Raw genomic sequence first — 18,335 nt, forward strand, 5'->3', positions numbered from 1 at the left:
TTGGGAGAGAGTATGTGAATAGGTAATGAAAGCCTTATATGAGAGAGTCAATGGAGAGCCGTATCAAGGAGCATCTGAAGATATATGGATCAATACAGGGAAAAGAAATCCAAGTAGCCCAGTGCCTGGCACTCACTGGTCACTCAATTAATGCATGGTGAATTAAAAAATGAATTAATGAAGGAACCATTTGCTACATATAACATTGTTACTTTAAGAAAAAAGACTTTGAAACAGAAGAAAACATACACGTAAGAACACATACAAACTATAAAATATATGATATCCTAAAGGAGATGTAAATATTAAACTGTTTGCTTTGCTGATTGACACTATTAATACCTAAAAGCAGTATGAAAGATCACAAAGAATAAGTACTCATTCATACTTGGAGTGGGCTGCTCATCTTATGGTCTAACTTGCATTTTATGACATATCCATGTTGCTTAATCTCCAACTGTTCTACAGAAGAGCAAAATAAGTTATAAATAAATTATTAAAGAAAAAAGTAACTCCATGCTGAGGCCTGAGGGAGTTGGGGGAGGAGTCAATTTCTTTTAGTTTATATTTAAAAAGAGAAACTCATTGGAAAACTGTAACATCCAAAGATTTTGTGGTTTCCAAAAGGTGAAGGTGAATGGTGAGAAGTTTTCTTAGTTTAGCTACTGAACTCTAAAAAAATATAATCTCAAAAGTTAATTTCTTAAGCAACTTGGGCACCTGAATTTGGTAAGAACCCTTTTTTTCCCAGACATTCTGTTCTGTCTAACCCAAAGGAAAAATAACCAATTTTGAGAATCTGTATATAAATTAGGAAAAGGAAAATACAGCGCTTTGCAAAGAAATGGGAGGGATTTCTGATACTCGATTCATGATGCTAAACACATCAAGTAGAAGATTCAAAGGCAGAAATATATAACTGTTCTCATTAGGATTGTTTATGAACTATAAATAAGGAGCAGACTTATGGCCAATGCATTAGAAAAAACAAGTACAAAGGTACTTCAGAAAATACCTAACTCCAACCTCGCATTTGAGTGTCATTTCTAAAACGGTTTCAGCCTTCCTACCTTTCTTCCTTCCTTCCCTCCAACGGGGTCTCACTCTGTCACCTGGGCGGAAGAGCAGTGGCACAATCACAGCTCACTGCAGCCCCAACCACCTGGGCTCAAACGATCCTACTGCCTCAGCCTCCCAAGTAGCTGGGACCACAAGTGCCTGTCACCAAGCTTGGATAATTTTTTTGTCTTTTGTAGAGATGGGGTCTTGCTATGTTGCCCAGACTGGCAATGATCTCCTGGGCTCAAGTGATCCTCCCACCTCAGCCTCCCAGAGTGCTGGGATTACAGGCATGAGCCACCACACCATATCTCTTTTTTCTTTTTTATATATTCCTTTAATAAAGTGCTCTGTAGGCAGTGGGCATTCAATATTTGCTTAACTAAATTAATGGAAAGTTCTTCTAACTACCACATAGAGTATCTAAATTTACGTCATTGGTTCTAGAACTGCTCTCTGAAGCAACACAGATTATACCTATGACAATTCGTCAAATCTTTGAAGCTCTTCCTCAAAATAAGGATGTCAAAAATACATCGCACATGCTGACACTCTGATCTCCCAGCCACAGTAGGCATTAGCAATCTGAATGTTATTTCTTACTAATCCTTCACAGTTTCAGAATTCTTCTCAACCCAACATTCAAAAACCACTTGCCATTCAAGCCAAAGTTTTCTTGTTCCTAAGTCATCCATTCCAAGTCCCCTCAACCATTGCTCACATGCAATGCTTTCAAATTCTCTAGCATCCTGGTCACAGTGATTTGGATGTACACTAATTTATCGATGATGTACCTAAAGCAACTTATTTCATTTCCTTGAACTGATGATAATATTCTAGATACAGTCTATTTAAAAAGTGAAGAATTATTAGCTTCTCCATTTCAGTATTATATTTCTAGTGGTGCAGCCCAAAATTTCAGTAGCTATGATAACAGCCTCTTGTCACACCACTGGCTTATACTGAACTTGCAGTTAATTTAAAACATTTAAGTTTCCTTTTTACAATCTGCTGATAAGTCATCCCCTAAAACTGTGCCCCCAACTCTCTATTCTCTCCTAAATTGATTTTTTTGGACTTAATCATAGTATTTTACATTTAAGTAAATGTAAATGATGCAAATTCTATCATTCAGCAGAATGTCTGCAATATCTGCTGGCTTTATGTTTCATATGATAAGCATATCGTCTGTGCCTTCAGACACATTATCAGCCAACATGTCGGTGCTGGATGTATTTTCCCAATGTTGCATAAGAGAGAATACCTTCGAGAGTTTGGCCTAGGAATGTGGCCTGGGACTCTGCCAAGCATCTCTCTCCAGCGAAATGACTGCAAATTTCTCGACCTTCAGATTCTGCATGATGTAAAAGAAGTTTGTCTGTGTTTAAAAACACATTCAAGAAATAAGTGAACATGTGAAAAGACAGAAAAACTTGTTTTAATTTGGGCATAGTTTCAGTTTTCAAAGGCACATGAAGGCAGAAAGAAAGAATCAGAAAATGGAACTACTGATGATAGCAACTCCAAAACCAAGACTGATTAGACTAAATCCCATGTGGCAAAAATTTTATTTAGTAAGTTTCCTTCTCTCTCTCTCTCCCTCTAGATATATGTGCATACACAATGCACCTTTATTGTAGTAATTTTTTTTCTGAAAAAGAAAGTTTTCTACACCTGATTGCTTCCACGAATGACACAAAGTACAAACAATATGACTTTCTTTGGTTATCATGCAGTTTTTTCTCTGCTTACAAGAAATTGGCACAAATCTAAGATATACTATATTCTACTCCCAGAAGCACAGTAGCTGGCATCTCCACTGGCATTTAAAAATTTGAAGACATTTAAAAGAAAATCCACAAGTTTATAGTTGCTGTCTAAATCAACTTTAACATTTCATATATTCACAATTTCATGAGTAAATCAAATTACACATAAGAAATTGTAGAACTAAGCCAACTAAATGACTTTTATAATAAGTACTGGGGAAAAATATTACTAAACCTTTTCCTCCAATTTTTGCCTTTCTTCCAGCAAGACAAATAAACCATTTTCTATGAAGTTTCTGTCTACATCACTAGTGATAATCTGAAGCAGCCATTAATCAATCTATTAGTGCATTCAGCAACATTTATCAAAGTGCCTCCCCTGCTACCAGAACTGTTTTGGATGCTGTTGTGGGCACATGCAAAAATGAACTAAATACAGATTTTGTCATCTATATTTCCTAAGTCAATTTGTAATTATTGGTTCCTGGTTCCATAAGTTTGTTTTTTTTTTTTTTTTTTTTTTTTTTTTTTGTTTTTTTTTTTTTTTTTTTTTTTTTGGTGCTGGCTCAGATGTATATCTTCATCTATTCTAAGGTTAAGGCAACCCTTATAATTCTCTTCCTTTTTCTTGTTTGTTTTTGTTTTCGTTGTTGTTTGTTTGGTGTTTAAAATCCTGCTTATATATGACTTTATTTTATTCTCACATCTTCTGAAATCATTAAAGTTAAAGGTAGATCATATATCAAAAACATTCTTAAAGGTCTCTCTACTCAAATTATTTGGTGTTATTGTATCTCAGAAAGTGTAATGAATTGCCTGTAGCAAACAAATAACATCAGAACCTCTATACTCAATGCTTCGGTACATATCCCTGAAAATAATAAATGTTAAAAAGAAGGCTAGCCGTTGATTCCTGGCATGCTATTCTATATTTGGCTACATTACAACATTAAAAGGATTCAGTGCATATATCAAATTGTGGATCTGCTTGTTTTAAAATTTCATCTGTAATTCCACATGCACCCCCCACCCCCATACACACTCACCAGATCTGAATATGGTAACAAGGAAATCCTAGTAACTGTAGCTTTGGAAAAATGGTTCATATGGAAATAAGCCATTTGGCTGGTAAAGCTGGTGATTTTGTTCTCTAGGTGGCACTATTACTTCAATTTTTGGTGAGTTGCTTAAATTACTTGGAACTGCCCGTTTATTTTCTTTGAATTCCCATTTTATAAATTTTAATTTTATACAAGCTAGTTGTAATTAAACCACAGGTTGCCTTCTAGGTTTTATTTCAGTAAGCCAATTTGAAGTTCAGTGATTTTTTTATCATATAATTTTATGTTTCCTTACTATATTTTCTTAGATTTAAGAAATCCTCCCTTGCCTGACCTTCTGTCTCCAAAAATGCAGAGGCATGTCAAACACACAGAGGGTCGTCATCAAGTTTCCGTCAGACCAAAGGAACCAAGATGAAAGCATGTTTAAGAGCTACTAGGTTCTGGGAGATTTCAAAGTCAGGACATTACTATCATGACAACCAATGAAAAGTTCTTTTAAGTGAACCTTTGGGGAAAACGATATAACATTCGTTACTCTCCAGGCTCTCTGGAAATAAACTTTTACTTTATTATGGCTGTCACTAAAGCTTGTAAATTTACTTTGCTTCCCTCCAATCGTTCTCCTGTCCCACACCCAGCCCCCTAACTCACCTAATGCAACCCATCCTCAAACATCAATCTATAAATGAGACATCGGGGCAATGAGCCACTTCTTAGCATCTAGTATTTTTGGTAAGATTTGTCTCATCAAGAGGATAAGTGCCCCAGAGCTTGTACTTGAACTTAAATACTTAATTTAAAGGAAAGCTTCCACACTTACCGATCAGATACTCAAATTTTTCTACAGAAAAGAGAATACCTTCCTGTTCCGCTTAAAGAACACACACATTTACCACTCCCCCCCTCCCCGAAAGATTTTCAATGTCAGTACGTTCGTGAGCTCTATTTTGCATCTGCCATCAGTAATGATTCCATATGGTCAATAATTGGGTCCATGACCTTTCTAAGTCTTTACAGTGTAAATATTCTGGAAATCCAGTGATGCATTTCAGTATAAAATTATTTAAGATTAAATAATTCTATGCCTTAAGTAGAAGTTTAAGAGGACTTTTAGAACACACATGACTAAGCCTACAAATACCAAAGCCACTCTACGTTTCCTAGGTTTAAATCACACATGCAAATAACATACGGATTTCATTTGCCAGCATCATTTATTGCTTAACATTACCCCATACTAAACAGAGTAAATGGATGCAGAGTGTAACCAGTGTTTGCTCATTCACTTTTGAAGCTCATCTGTGCATGTTATTCATCCTAATAGAGAAAATTTATCACAACACAACTTGATGCGATTCTCGTTCAAATGATTTCTTCTTCCATTGAACAGCAGCCAGCACTTAAAACCTAGAATTCCACAGAATCCTCTCCTCGATTCCTCTTTAAAATGCAATTCACAGCTTGAGATCATAGAGCTTGCCAGTGCCTGAATGGCTGCACTAGATGGCTAAGAGTCCTTCAATTAAGCAGCAATTTTGCAATTAGTGGAAACTGAGTGCTCTATAACAATTGTTTGAAAACAAGTTGAGACAAGTTAGCAATTACCCTATAAAAGGGACATATTCACTTTTGTTGGATAGGCGAGCCCCTCACACAAATTGAACTCTTCCACGCAGGGAGATACAAGTTGAAAATCAATGTTTTAATCACTAAAATCAAATCCGTATTATGGGCACCTGAAATGGGAGTGCCTTTCTTCTCAAAAGATATTCAGAGTTTAGCTATCATCCACTCTGTATGCTGTCTGTTTTTATTCAGGAAGTCTGAAATTGTTCTTCTCTACTCTGGGATTAATTTCCTACATCTCAAAATGTTAATAAACTACTTGAACATGACCTTTCTATTCTGTACCTCTTCAATTTTCTTAAGATTAAGTCTACGATTGAGACCCAAAGCTGCTGGCTGTGTTATATTTCACAGTTCACAGTTCTCTCTCTCTTTCTCTCCCTCTGCGCGCACACACACACACACACACACACACACACACACACACAGAGAGAGAGAGAGAGAGAGAGAGAGAGAGAGAGAGAGAGAGAGAGAACCCCAGGTTTTAGAAGATGAATGTAAAAAGAATGTAAACAAGTTCTCTGCAATACGATCAGGTGGGCGTGCCCAGCTCACTGTGTGTGCTGAACTACAAGCCAGTGCTATTCATATGAGAAAGAAATAATATCAATCATCTACATTTTGACTATTGAAAAGCTGGGACTCTTAAAGATACCAGGAAAAAGGGAATAGCTTACATTCTCACGGTGCCCCCTTTAAACAGGAAACCCAAGGACTTTGAGCCAGGATTTTAGAAATTTGCATTTTTTTTTTTTTTTTAACAGGATTTTCCCCTCCTGGTGAGTCAAAATGAACAAGAAATATCCCAGGACCTCCCTTCCCTCCTTGGCCATTAATGAGATTAAGGCAATTAACTCGCATAGTATAAATGAATCATTTGAGGTGATGACTGCATTTTAGGCAAATGACGACTTTCTTGGTTCCCTTGATTTGCAAGTAAAAGTTACACACATTGAAAAGACACTCTGAAACAGATTTCCTAAATGCTTCATTTTCTGGATACACCAATGGTGACCTACTTATACATCTTAAATGGCTTTAAAATATCACCTTAAAATAAACGAAACTTCCAGCTACTAACTCAGCTCTGAATGGGCTATGAAAGGCTCCAAAGGTATGTGAAAAATTACTGTTATTTTGTTTTAAAAAATGTGATGTCTAAGTGTGTCTGCAATGTTCTAATGCTTCAAAACATGTACGTAAGCCTTGTTTATCTGGAAATCATTTCTTTCTGCTTATATCATTTATAAATAGAAAATGTTCTGTAATAACTTAAAATAGTTCCACATACATAATGCTTTTCATGTCATAATACTTACTACTGGTCTATATTTACCAACATTTATCACATTTTACAAAATGAAGTAAAAGAAAAAAAAGACAACGACTTTATGGCCCTGGAATTCCAGTAATGGTGACCAACATGTTTTAAATTCCAGTAAAGGTTATGGTTACATTTCAACAAGTGTCTCTTTCCTTTCTCTTACCTCTCCTGCTAACCCAGAGGTAAATTTACCAAAAAATAAAAATAAAAAAATAAAAAGTCTTAAGCAAGGCATTTGCAAAAAAAAGAAAACACGAACAGGTGTTTAGTGATGGTTTTTAAAAGGTGCTGTTCCCAGGGTCAAAACTTTGTGGTGTAATTTCAACATGCTATGTTACCTATTATGTGTAATGTCTTGAATCGCTACATGTCATAACATCAGAAATCTCCAACGTAAAAATTATGTTGCATGAGGTAAGCATTGAAGGCACACACGTTCTGCCAAATTAAATCTGTAATTATGGCTCAATAAATTAAAATGTAAAGACGTATCAAATTGTAAGACCAAAATGGCTTTTGTCCTTAGAACAAACTCGTATAAAAATAGATTTTTCGATAATAATAAAGGGGAGAGAGATTTTTCAGGATATTGAGCCAGTAGGGAGGGGTCTCATTTAATAGCATATCGCCTTTTATATGCAGTTAGAAAATCAACGTTCCCAATTACATACTACTTTGCTTTAAAAGATAACTGTACTAGGAAGATTAATAAACACTCAGAAATATGCTTGTCTTCGCTTCTGGCCAAGAACATTCCTGCGTGCTTGTTGGAAAATGTTCTTTGGTTGCTACTGACATTGAGGAGTAAGTGCAAGATACCTAGAGGGCCCTAAAATAAGATCCAAGAAGCCCTAACACACCACCAATCGAGGCTTATCAGAGCTCCCCCAGCGCGAGGAAAACTTTCATAGAAGCCAAATAAGAACAAGGAGTCAAAATCCACCGACGACGAGTCGCATGCCCCACCGAGCTGGAGTCAGCAGCACCATTCAACAAGTCCCTCCTACCAGCTCTCTAAGGGATCCCGCAAAACTTTCCCTTACCACTTCCCCACCCCCAGCCTCCCGCCCCCAGTAGCTGCTCTTGGCAGCATGGCCAGCAGAGGGCACCCTCTACCTTCCCTAGCTTCCTTCTCCCGGTCCCCTCCTCCTCCTTGCCTCCCCTCCACCTCGGTCCCTCATCCCCGCTCCACCCCCAACACAAAAACACTGCATCCTCCAGTTCACCCTCGCAGCCCCAAGGCTTCTTCCTTAGGGATGCCCCTAGTCTGTAATCTCCCCTTCTTCTTGCCCGTCGGGCACAGAGCCCCCAATCCTCAGCTATTTCTTTCCAGGCGCAACTCACTCACTCATTCCTCTTCCCGGCTCTGCATCCCCAGAGACTAACCCGAGTAAGGAATCCCCCACGTATATTCCACCCAGTCCCCGAAAGTCAAAACTCTAACTTCCCTGGAGGGCGCTTCAGAAGAGGGGCGCAGGCTGGGTAGAGATGTGGGTTCGGCCCGCCCGGGAGTCTCGCAGACCCTTTCAGTTCCCAGCGGTAGTAATTCCGCCTCCCAAGTTTACTAAGCTACATTGGCTTCGGACTTGTAAATCCACTTCGGTCTCAACTCCTGGGGAGCAGGTAGCCGTGTGCAGCCCCGGGGACGATGTGGACTCAAGGCGCAAGCTTCCCTCCCACTCCCCCCGCAAGTCGGCGCGGGGACCACCCAACCCCTGGAAGGATTCCTAGCCTAGCCTCAGCACCCTTCCCTCAGTCAGGGCCCCCAACAGCTCTGGCCCCTTAAGTCTCTCTCGACTCCTCCTGGGGTGGGGAAGGACTGCGAGGGATCCCCGGGACGCCGTCTTGGCTCCCATCACGCAGCTCTAGGTCTCCTCCAGGCCTTCTCTCCTCTACTTCGTGCCTTCCCCGGGTCCCTTTTTCCCTTGTAGTGCCTGCCGGCTGACCTTCTGGGTTGTGGGATGGGGGAGAAAACTCCCCAGGAGCACCTCCAAATCCTCCCTTCTACCGGAGGGGAGGAAAGAAGGAGACTGGCCTCGTCCCACAACTTTGGGGGGTCCCCCAGTCAACTTTCTCCTGCGGACCGGCAGCTCCCGTACCAAGCCCCATGCCCGGCGCTTGCCTACCTCGGGGTCCACACAAAGCTCACGGGTCCCCGGCGGCGGAGTCACATCGTGGTTCCGATTCTGGCTCCAGAGCCCAGCCCGGGTCCCCGTCGCGGTGCTGCTCCCCGCCGGCCCCACAGCAGCGGTGGCAGCTGCATTCAAGTGTCTCATTAAAGCTCCCCGAGCAGGAGATGGGAGGCGCACCGGGCCGGTTCCTCTGTCCGGCCCGGGAGCCCGAGGCGCTACCGGGTGCGCGGGACAACGAGCGGGCGGGTGCGCCCGGGCGCGGCGGCGGCAGCGGCTGGGACCCGGAGCTCCAGGCTGCGCTTTGCGCCCCGGTCAGACATTATTTAGCTCTTCGGTTGAGCTTCGATTGGTCAAACGGCGCCACCCCCCCCGCCCCCCTCCCCCGCTCGCCCGCGCTACCGATACCCGTTCGGGGCGGCTGCTTAAAGGGAACGCCGCGCCTTTTTCTCGCCCGGGGGACCGAGGGGCTCCCGGGACTCCCCGCGCCCCCAGGGCCTGTCCTCACGTCCTCCCCCGGGTCCCCGCGACATTATCCTGCGAGTCCTGCGCCCTCCCGGGGCGCCTCGGGCAGGACGCCCACAGCTTCGAGGGGTGTTCCAGCCCCAGCCCCAGCCCCGGGGAACCCCGCGTCCCGCGCCCTCTGCAGAAACCCTGGCTGTGCGCGCTGGGGCGTGAGGGAACCAGTGAGAATCGCACGCCCTGATGTCTTGCTCCCCTAGCTTTCAACTCTCCCCTTGCTCCCCATCCCAGCACCCAAGTTCTCTGGGAATGGGCGTGCTTTTCCCGGGCCACAGACACACCTTCCCGCACCTTCCCGCACTACGGAGCTTGCGAACGCGAGCACACAATGAAATCGCACAGAGCATGGGGGCTATTGGTTTACTCCGCTGCCTTAAACACGCCGGCTTAAACAGAGTTCGCGCACTGACCTCTCTAGAGTTTGCCTAATAGGAATTCAATCAAGATAATAACAGCATTTTTTATTGATGAACGCCCCCAGATAACGTTACACCAAGTTACTTGTTCCAGCCAGGAAGCCCAGGCAATGACAGACCTCGCTAAAGCCACACGCTTTCTAGCAGACCAAACAGAAAAACGGAAAGAGAAAGAAAGAAAACAAACCCACCTTTTCAGACACTACTTGTCAAAGTAACCATCAAGGCAGCTGCTCTGGGAAAGACTTCGGCCCCAAAACTCCCAGACTCTATTATTTTTTCACGTTCCCTTTGCTTAAAGGGGGGAGGGGGCGCGAGTCTTTGGTGCCCGGTATGTACTCCTTCTGTTCTGCAGCAAAGAAGTTAAATTATTGATAGTGGAAATTGCATGGCGGAGGTAATACTCGCACCCCATCAGCGAGAAGCTCCATTTGATCTCGGCAGAGGCAGGAAGATTTCATGCTAGCTCGCCGGGGGGGAGCGGCAGCGAGAGCAGCCCTCTCCGCGGTGAATGGGAAAGTGGGTGGGAGTCCACGAGAGGGCTCCACGGTGCCTTGACGTGCGCTGTCATATGATACCTCCGCTGCCTCGAAATAGACACTCTAGTGCACGAATTACCAGAATCAAAATTCAGCGCATTTAAAATGATACATCTTTTATTAGAAGAGTTCCGTTCCAGGGCATTGCATGCTTTTGCAGATGTTTTCACTTCCAGCCCCAGCAAACACACATATAAGCTAACCCTTTTAATAACGAACCAGGGCAGCAAAGATAAATAAAAAATCTTCTGCTTTAACCAGAGTGGGGGTAGGGGATTGGAGGGTGGGGGCAGAACTGGCTCAGTTAATCCTCCCCCGCCCTCCACCCCCACCACTGCCCGCAGCAAAAGAGCAAATAGTCTTTCGGGTTCTCATTTGCCTGTAGCCAAGACCCGTGGAGAGAACTTATACGGCTAGGGTCCAGAGGACATTTTCAATTATCCATTTGATGGACTCTGTCAACCGTCTACCTGTGTTTCTGCTTTAAGGCTAAATTTTCTTCTCATTAGTTCAACCAATTTGGGCAGACCTTAAAATTTAGAATAAAGAACAAGACAGCAGTACCGTACTTAACTCGGAGTCCCTGGACCTCCTCGGAGCATAAAAATCACCTGAGTGAGTGTTAAAATGAAGGTCCTTCCTCCTGAAATTGTGATTTAGTAGGGGTGGGGCAGGGTCCAGGAATTAGAATTTTAATAAATGCCACAAGCAATTCGAATGCAGACAATCCGAAGTCACACTTTGAGAAACACTCTCTTGGGGGTACAACACTGGGTATCAGAGGAATCTCCCACCAAGCCCACACCCAAATTCCGCAGGCAGCTTTCTGTGTATGTGCATTTTTCTGTAATCTCAAAGGGGTCTGACTTAATAATTGCGAAGACTCATTGCTGTAAGAATTTCCCTAAAGACTCCAACATTAATTTTGCTAAAGAGAAAGATTTATAAACAGTTTCCTTTCCTGGACCCTCTTGTGGTTACCAAGAATGTGCTGTTGAACTGAATGTATAATATTATTACATACTCAGTTCAGTTTACCTAAGGGTTTACAGTTAACAAAATGAATTCACTAACATTAGCTATTTTAGAACTTCTAAAGACTAGTGACAGAAATTATTTACCCGTTTTGTACAAGAAGAATCCGATCCTCTGCCAGGAAATAATTTACCCACGTTCACACAGTGAAGTACCAGGGACAAGACTTCAGTGAACTCAAGAATTCCTGCTAGAAATAACCCTGCTTCCATCTCCCCCACCCTCTAAGTGAAGCTATCTGTTCCTTGGAAGTGTTATCAGAATGTGTGATCATTCAGAGCGCCTTTGCAAATTGTTGGACTAAATAGTCAAATTATTCAAATATATGCATATTCTTCGAGTGTCACACATTTAGCTTTGCACCTCTGTCAACTTGACAGAGCACATGACCAATACAAACTACCCTACAGCACAGATGGTGGAGTTTATTGTGGAATATTTAATGTATGTGAAATACGCAGGCTAACCAGAAAGCAGTAAAGGACAGAGGGCATGAAGCTGGGTACCGTTACCCCAGAGATCCTCTGTGTTGGTTCCCAGGTTGTAAGCTGAATGCAGACATAATTTCTTTTAGTAGCACAATACAATTTAAAAGGCTAGTGTTATAAACTAAAAAATAAATAAATACTTGTACTACGTTATAAAGGACTGGAGGAACCCTACTCCAAACTTTAACTTTGTTAACTTCAAACTGATGCTTCACATTTGCTTGAAAATGAGTTCTACCCTCAGGTTTTTAAGCTCAATTGTAATTTATTTCCTTTCTGAAAAATACCTAGCAAGTTAATGCCAGGAATCTAAGCTAGCATTCAGAATGCTGCTCACTTAGAAGTTATGGCAAATCTTTTTCCTGCTAAATTCACATTGGCACGTCAGCATTTCTGCTGAAGGAAAAAGTGCTCTCATTTCCCAGACTCTGATTGGGTGGGTCTATGGCCAATCTTCTTTTTCCTACTCTCCCTTGGCATTATATAAATAAATGTGTGTATCTTCGTTTTCCAGTGTGTGGTGCAGTTTTACTGAGGAAAAGACAGAGGAGTCAGAAATGTCAGGGATATTTAGAAAGAAAAGAAGATCAAATGCCAATTCAGATAACCATGATGAATCACACCTCTTAACACTTCTAAGCATTTCCAAACTTTCTGATCTGTGATTATAGCATTAGCAAAATTGTATGCAAGCAGACTTAAAACACATACTTATTTGCCTTAAAAGTACATCTTACATTCAAAAACAATGAAGCCAAGGTAAACAAAAGTTGTACCAGTGCCTTGCATGGAATTCTAAATATTATTTTTTATTTGCTTAATTCAGGTAGCATATAGAGATAATTCTGGAGATCTAAAATCAAACTTTTTACAAAATTATTTCCCTATTGTGGGCAAAGATGATGCTGAGAATATAGGGCATGCATTTCTTATTCTTCTTAAAGATTGGCATGTGACATGATTGATATGTTAGGAGCAAAGTTTCCAAGTTTATAATCTGAACATTTTCTCTATTACTAAAATGAGGGAAAGTTTCACAGCTTGAAAAAAAGATGCTACCTATTTCACTTTTGTGGGGCTTAAAAAATAATTGTGAATTCGTCTGAATCTTTCTTTCTTTTTGGTTATGTTCTAATATGATCCTAACCCAATGTTCCAGTGGGGACAAAGGTCAGGAAGAAATGTGAATTCCCATCTATTCTTGTCAGGAAATATAAACTAATCCTCATTACCCAAGTGGGAACAGAGGTAATAGGCTTGACATTGACATGTTTTTTCCATTAATAATTTTAATTGGCTGAGGTCAATTCTATCATTATAAGCATTTTATATTTAATTATGTTTATTTAAGCTTCCTAGTTACTCCTACCTTCAGTCTTCCTTACAAGAAAAAAAAAAAAAAAGTTGTCTAGTCTAGTATCAAATAAGTTGGCCTAAAAAAACTGTTGAAAATTTCCATAATTAGCATAGGGAAAATACTAAGCAAACAGAAAACTCTGCTACTGAGCAGAGTGGCAGAGGTGTTTTCAAATTCATGCTGGATAATTTGAAAGGCCCAGTCCAATGTTAAACTATGTCATTCACAATCCTTGAAATTTTTGTATAAGGCCTGTCCTGAGAAAACCCTTAAGGGAGACGTAATTTCTCTATTCGTTAGATGGTATGTTCTCACTAAGCTTTTTATGAACCATAAGAATAGCTCTATACCATACTCAAATGTGTTCAAATTGGTCAACACCTGTTACAGGAGTTATGTAACCAGGAATAGTCATTAGTGGCAGACAAAAGAAAGGAACCACAGCAAGAAACTTTTAGAAGGGTCAAGACTAGGAGAGTAGAACAAGAGGGTCAAAAACCGATTCCATCTGGGAATAATATTTAGTTGGATCAAGAAAAACAACATAGAAACCATTAAGAAACTGTTGAGACTAAACCCCCAAACATATGAGAATCATCAACTTGTAGCCCTCCAAGTTACCAGATTTGTGCTGAAAACATTTAAAAATTAATAATGAAGAATAAATTTGGTTTACTTGTTGTAATATTTCTATAAGTGTGGTCAAAAGGGATGTGAGATTGTGGACATAAGTTAGAGCTGACAGTAATAAATAGCTGTGGTATTAGTTGGTTTTCTAGGAGAAAAGCCATGAGAAGAATTAACAAATTTAAACCAAAGGGTTTCAGGACATTGAATCAGATGAAAGATGAACATTAGCTTATTTTTGAGACTCACCTATTTAGGCTGTATGATGACTGGAGTGAGAGATTTTCTACCGCCAAATTTTATATTCTTCATGGAAAAAATGGAAAAAGAAAAATATGCAAAAAGATAATTTAGAAAAAAAAAAAAAACTGAACTTCCTAAAATCAGATTTTAAAAACACACACTAAGAATTTGGCCTACTTTCATGTGATTCTGATATGAATCCACATAGCACCTCTCTTTAGTGGTCTTTTTGATCAAGGACGTGGGCAGGATGTGCAACTGGCCCTCTTTCTACCTCCAGATAGCACAGGCATGGTGAGAATGAAATCCTTAATAGTACATGTGTGAAGAATGGGTGAGGCTTTAGATTGGTCTCGCATACAGAATCATTTGGAAACATCCGAAACTCCTGAATTTCTCAACTTTAGTTTCCTTTCACTTCATAGCTACAGTCTTTCAGTTGATGAAAGATTGCTGAGTATCTACTATCCATCAGAGGCTATTCTATGGGCTGATACAGGCAGATGCATGAAATACATTTTAGTCCTTTACATGCTTATATTCTAGGATGTAAGAGTTGTATTTTAATCCATGGTGCCACTTGCAAATTTCTTAAGCCTAGGAAGTTTTGTTTTATTTTCCCTTGCCGTAGGTTTGGTGTGTAGAAAGATGATGGTAAACATGCCCCTTGTGGCCAGGGAGTGGTAGTGATGGATAAGAAATTTGCTCCCAAAGCTGGAGTGGCACTTAGAGACTGGGGAGGGCCCACCACAGTTAATCAGTCCCCAGTTGTTTTGGTTAGCAGTGTTTTACAAAAGATAGACAAAGCAGAAGGAGTGGATAGGGTGGGAGGGAGGAAATGAGACAATTTTTGTTTGAGACAAATAATTTTTCTAAATATGATAGATAGACCAATAAAAGATAGGTCCAGAAGGGATCTTAAGAGATTATCTCATCTTCCTCACTATTTGTAGGCCTATCATGGCGGCAGACCAGGGAAGTTGACTACACATCCTTCTTCTGGGGAGCTATCTAGAATCCAGCAATGCTGGTGCTTGGAAGTCCTCCTGTAATGCATTTTTTTGTTCCTGTTGCAATTTATATCTTATTTCATTTCATTCAACCTTAGTGAAGATGGAGAACAGCTGCTTACTAACCTCCCTGTGTTATTAAGTCACCACTCAGACTTTTCTCATAGCAAAAGATCAGATCTCACAACCTTTCTTCATAAACTCCAACTTTCAACCCATTAATCATTTCCCTTGGTCTACCCTGGACCTCCTCCAAGGTTTCTATATTTTTCTGAAAACGTGAAGCCCCAAACCAGACATGTGTGTGAAATTATCCAGGGCTCAGGAAACACAGGAGTCATGAATTATCTGAACACAGCTGTTGGGAAAAACTAAAGGGAAGGTTCAATCAGATTGACAAATCCTCCCCTTGCAACTTGGAGACAGAGTAGTGGTTGTTTAATAAAAAGATGAACCTTCATAACAAAGCTATGTCTTCTGTCTTTAGCTTTTAAATGAAGCATTATTTTCAAAACAAACAACTCTTGAATAGAACATTTAGCTTTCACTGTTTTCCTCCTCAACAAAATTGTTTAAGAAACAGTGGCTTTTCTGTATTCCATTTAAAATCCCAAGTTGTAGACCTTTAACATTTAAATTGGATTTGTGCTTTCATATTCTCAGGTGCTTATTATATACTGATATAATTTCTCTCAAATATAAGGTCTATGAAATACTACACTACTTTTGAAGCTTTACCTTTCACCTAAATTGAACCATTTCTTTTCATTTTGTCTGCACACAAAATCCAGTTAGAATAAAGTGAATAAAACTAAGTTGAATTCAGTAAAAAAGAATTATGCTAACCTACATGATACCTAGAATCAAGTCTTCATAAACTCATCAAGTATGTCTCCATTATGGCCTTACAACCCAATGTGACCAAATCATGGGATCAGTAGAGATATTGTTCCCATTACCCATGGTTGTCTGTTCAGGAGATATTCTATGGTGACTGTAAAATCAATCCAATTAGTCCAAGAAGATATGAAGCCAAGTATAGAATAAAGTTTTAGCACTCTAAAAAGAAATAGGGTAGCAAAGGAGAATGTTTACTTCCTCTTCATAATATCTCCTTGAGAAATCGTCTGGGGACTTGGTAACGAAAAAGAGACTACTACAAGTGTTTGCTATAAGTAGGTACTACTGAAACCTTAGTCAGCCAGTGAGAGGGACCAAGGAGTGGTAAGTCTAGTTGAATATAGGAAAGGCTGATGCTGATACAGATGAATAGGACAAATATAATGTTTCATAAAAGTTGAAGACAGAGAGACGGGGTGGAATGGGGAATGAATTGGTGAGAGTACAGCTATGAATTTAAATTCCAACCCCCATAATTGTTTTTTTGTTTGGTTGGTAGTCACTGCCATGTATGTACTCTGGGAAATTACTTCTTTTTTGCTGCTTGGACAGTAGTCATGACCTGGGAATGGGGGGTCGTGTGTGTGGGAGGTGAGATATTATATGGCTAGATATCCAATTTTGGAAGTCAGATGTCGATGCCGTAATTCAAACTAAATATATTTCTGAGACACAAACTAAGACCATAGTCAGTTTTCCTCAAGACAGTTTCCATGCTGAATTAGAAAAATGAAGACCAACACTTCCTTTATTACCAGATTTCATGTATCTCCCAAATGCAGTAAAATGTTTAATATTGAGGATCTTTTATTTCATAGGCATGTTTTCCTGAAGGCCTTGAAAAGAATGAGCCAAACATATGACCATCCACTGGCCTTTTTAATTTAAATAAGTTCCCAGTGTAAACAACGAAGTTAGCTTTGCTTTGTTCGTCCCTTTATGTTGATACTAAATACTGATTTGAACTACTATTCTCACATAATAAACATATTCTTATAGCATTATAACCAGATTGTGGATGTAGATCATGTTAGAACTACTTTGCAAGCCAAATTTCCATCACCTTCCATCTTGTCTGCACATAAAAACTAATTAGAGCAAAGTGAGTAAAAATAAGTTGAATTCCATAAAGAAGAATCATGCTAATCTACATGATGCCAATTTATCTCAAAAGTATGTATAAGTTTGACATATTCTTCACTATTTCTTAGATTAATTTTGTTTTCTAATGTCACTTTTTATCATTGTACTTTTGGAAATTCATATTGTTATTTATATGATTTTGCTCTCTGTTTCTAGAAAGCATTTATAAAACATCAAATTTACCCTTTAGTTAATCGATGTCTATAAAAGCACAATTTTAGAAGAGTATTTACTAATAAAAGTTAGTCACAAAAGCAGAATTATATGTATGGATATTATATGAGGAACAAAGAAATTGCTCCAAAGAGTATTTTGTTGTAACATAAGGAGGGTTTAAAAATAAAAATTTTAAATGAGCAAACGTTTTCTAACATTTTAAGAGTAGGGATATTAATAAATACAATTAATTTTAGAAGTCCTCTTTTTTTTTTTGATACAGAGTTTCACTGTGTCACCCAGGCTGGAGTGCAATGGTGTGATCTTGGTTCACTGCAACCTCTGCCTCCTGGGTTCAAGCGATTCTCATGCCTCAGCCTCCAGAGTAGCTGGGATTACAGGCATATGCCACCATGCCCGGCTCATTTTTTAAGTTTTAGTAGAGACGGAGTTTTACCATATTGGTCAGGCTGGTCTCGAACTCCTGACCTCAGGTGATCCACCCGCCTCAGCATCCCAAAGAGCTGGGATTACAGGCATGAGCCACCGTGCCTGGCTAGAATTCCTCTTTTATTTCTTGATCACTTTGAGGAAAATATAGGAGTCGTTGTTGTTTTCTTGGGGTGGAGGACCAGGAGTGAAAAGAATTTTGTCACTAAAAATCAAATAAAGCTGTTGTCAAATCTCAGATAAAAGAACCAAATGAAGTAACTCTGAAACAAGTAATAATATAGGAATCAATGAAAACCTGAAGTTTCAAATTTTAGCTAGTGTCTCAATAGTCATAAAATAACTACAGGATATTTAAGAAGTATAAAGTATAATTAGTTTTGTCCTACCATTTTGAAATTAATAATATCTTAGTAGAATGCTATTAAAGTGTTGTTATACTTATGTTTTAGTAATTAATGTTTTTAATTTTATTTTG

General features: G+C 39.9%; 1 protein-coding gene across 5 annotated transcripts in view; it reads right to left on the reverse strand.

Moving 5' to 3' along the window:
- The window catches only part of BDNF (brain derived neurotrophic factor), a 70,340-nt gene that overhangs the window by 39,043 nt on the left and 12,962 nt on the right, over positions 1-18,335 (reverse strand). The window contains exon 1 of one of the 5 annotated variants that reach the window (XM_010374531.2): positions 10,101-10,434. The exons of 2 other annotated variants lie outside the window; for them this stretch is intronic. Coding sequence is in view for 1 of the 3 variants with exons in the window: in XM_010374529.2 (XP_010372831.1) it covers positions 8,969-9,118 (150 nt within the window). In the remaining 2 variants the exon portion in view is untranslated. Of the gene's footprint in view, positions 1-8,190; positions 8,442-8,968; positions 9,306-10,100; positions 10,435-18,335 lie in introns of those variants that run through there. 2 more of the 5 variants (XM_010374529.2, XM_010374532.2) reach the window with 2 other exon arrangements.

The sequence above is a fragment of the Rhinopithecus roxellana genome, chromosome 15 (genome assembly GCF_007565055.1).
Source record: "Rhinopithecus roxellana isolate Shanxi Qingling chromosome 15, ASM756505v1, whole genome shotgun sequence".
NCBI classification, from domain to species: Eukaryota; Metazoa; Chordata; class Mammalia; order Primates; family Cercopithecidae; genus Rhinopithecus; species Rhinopithecus roxellana.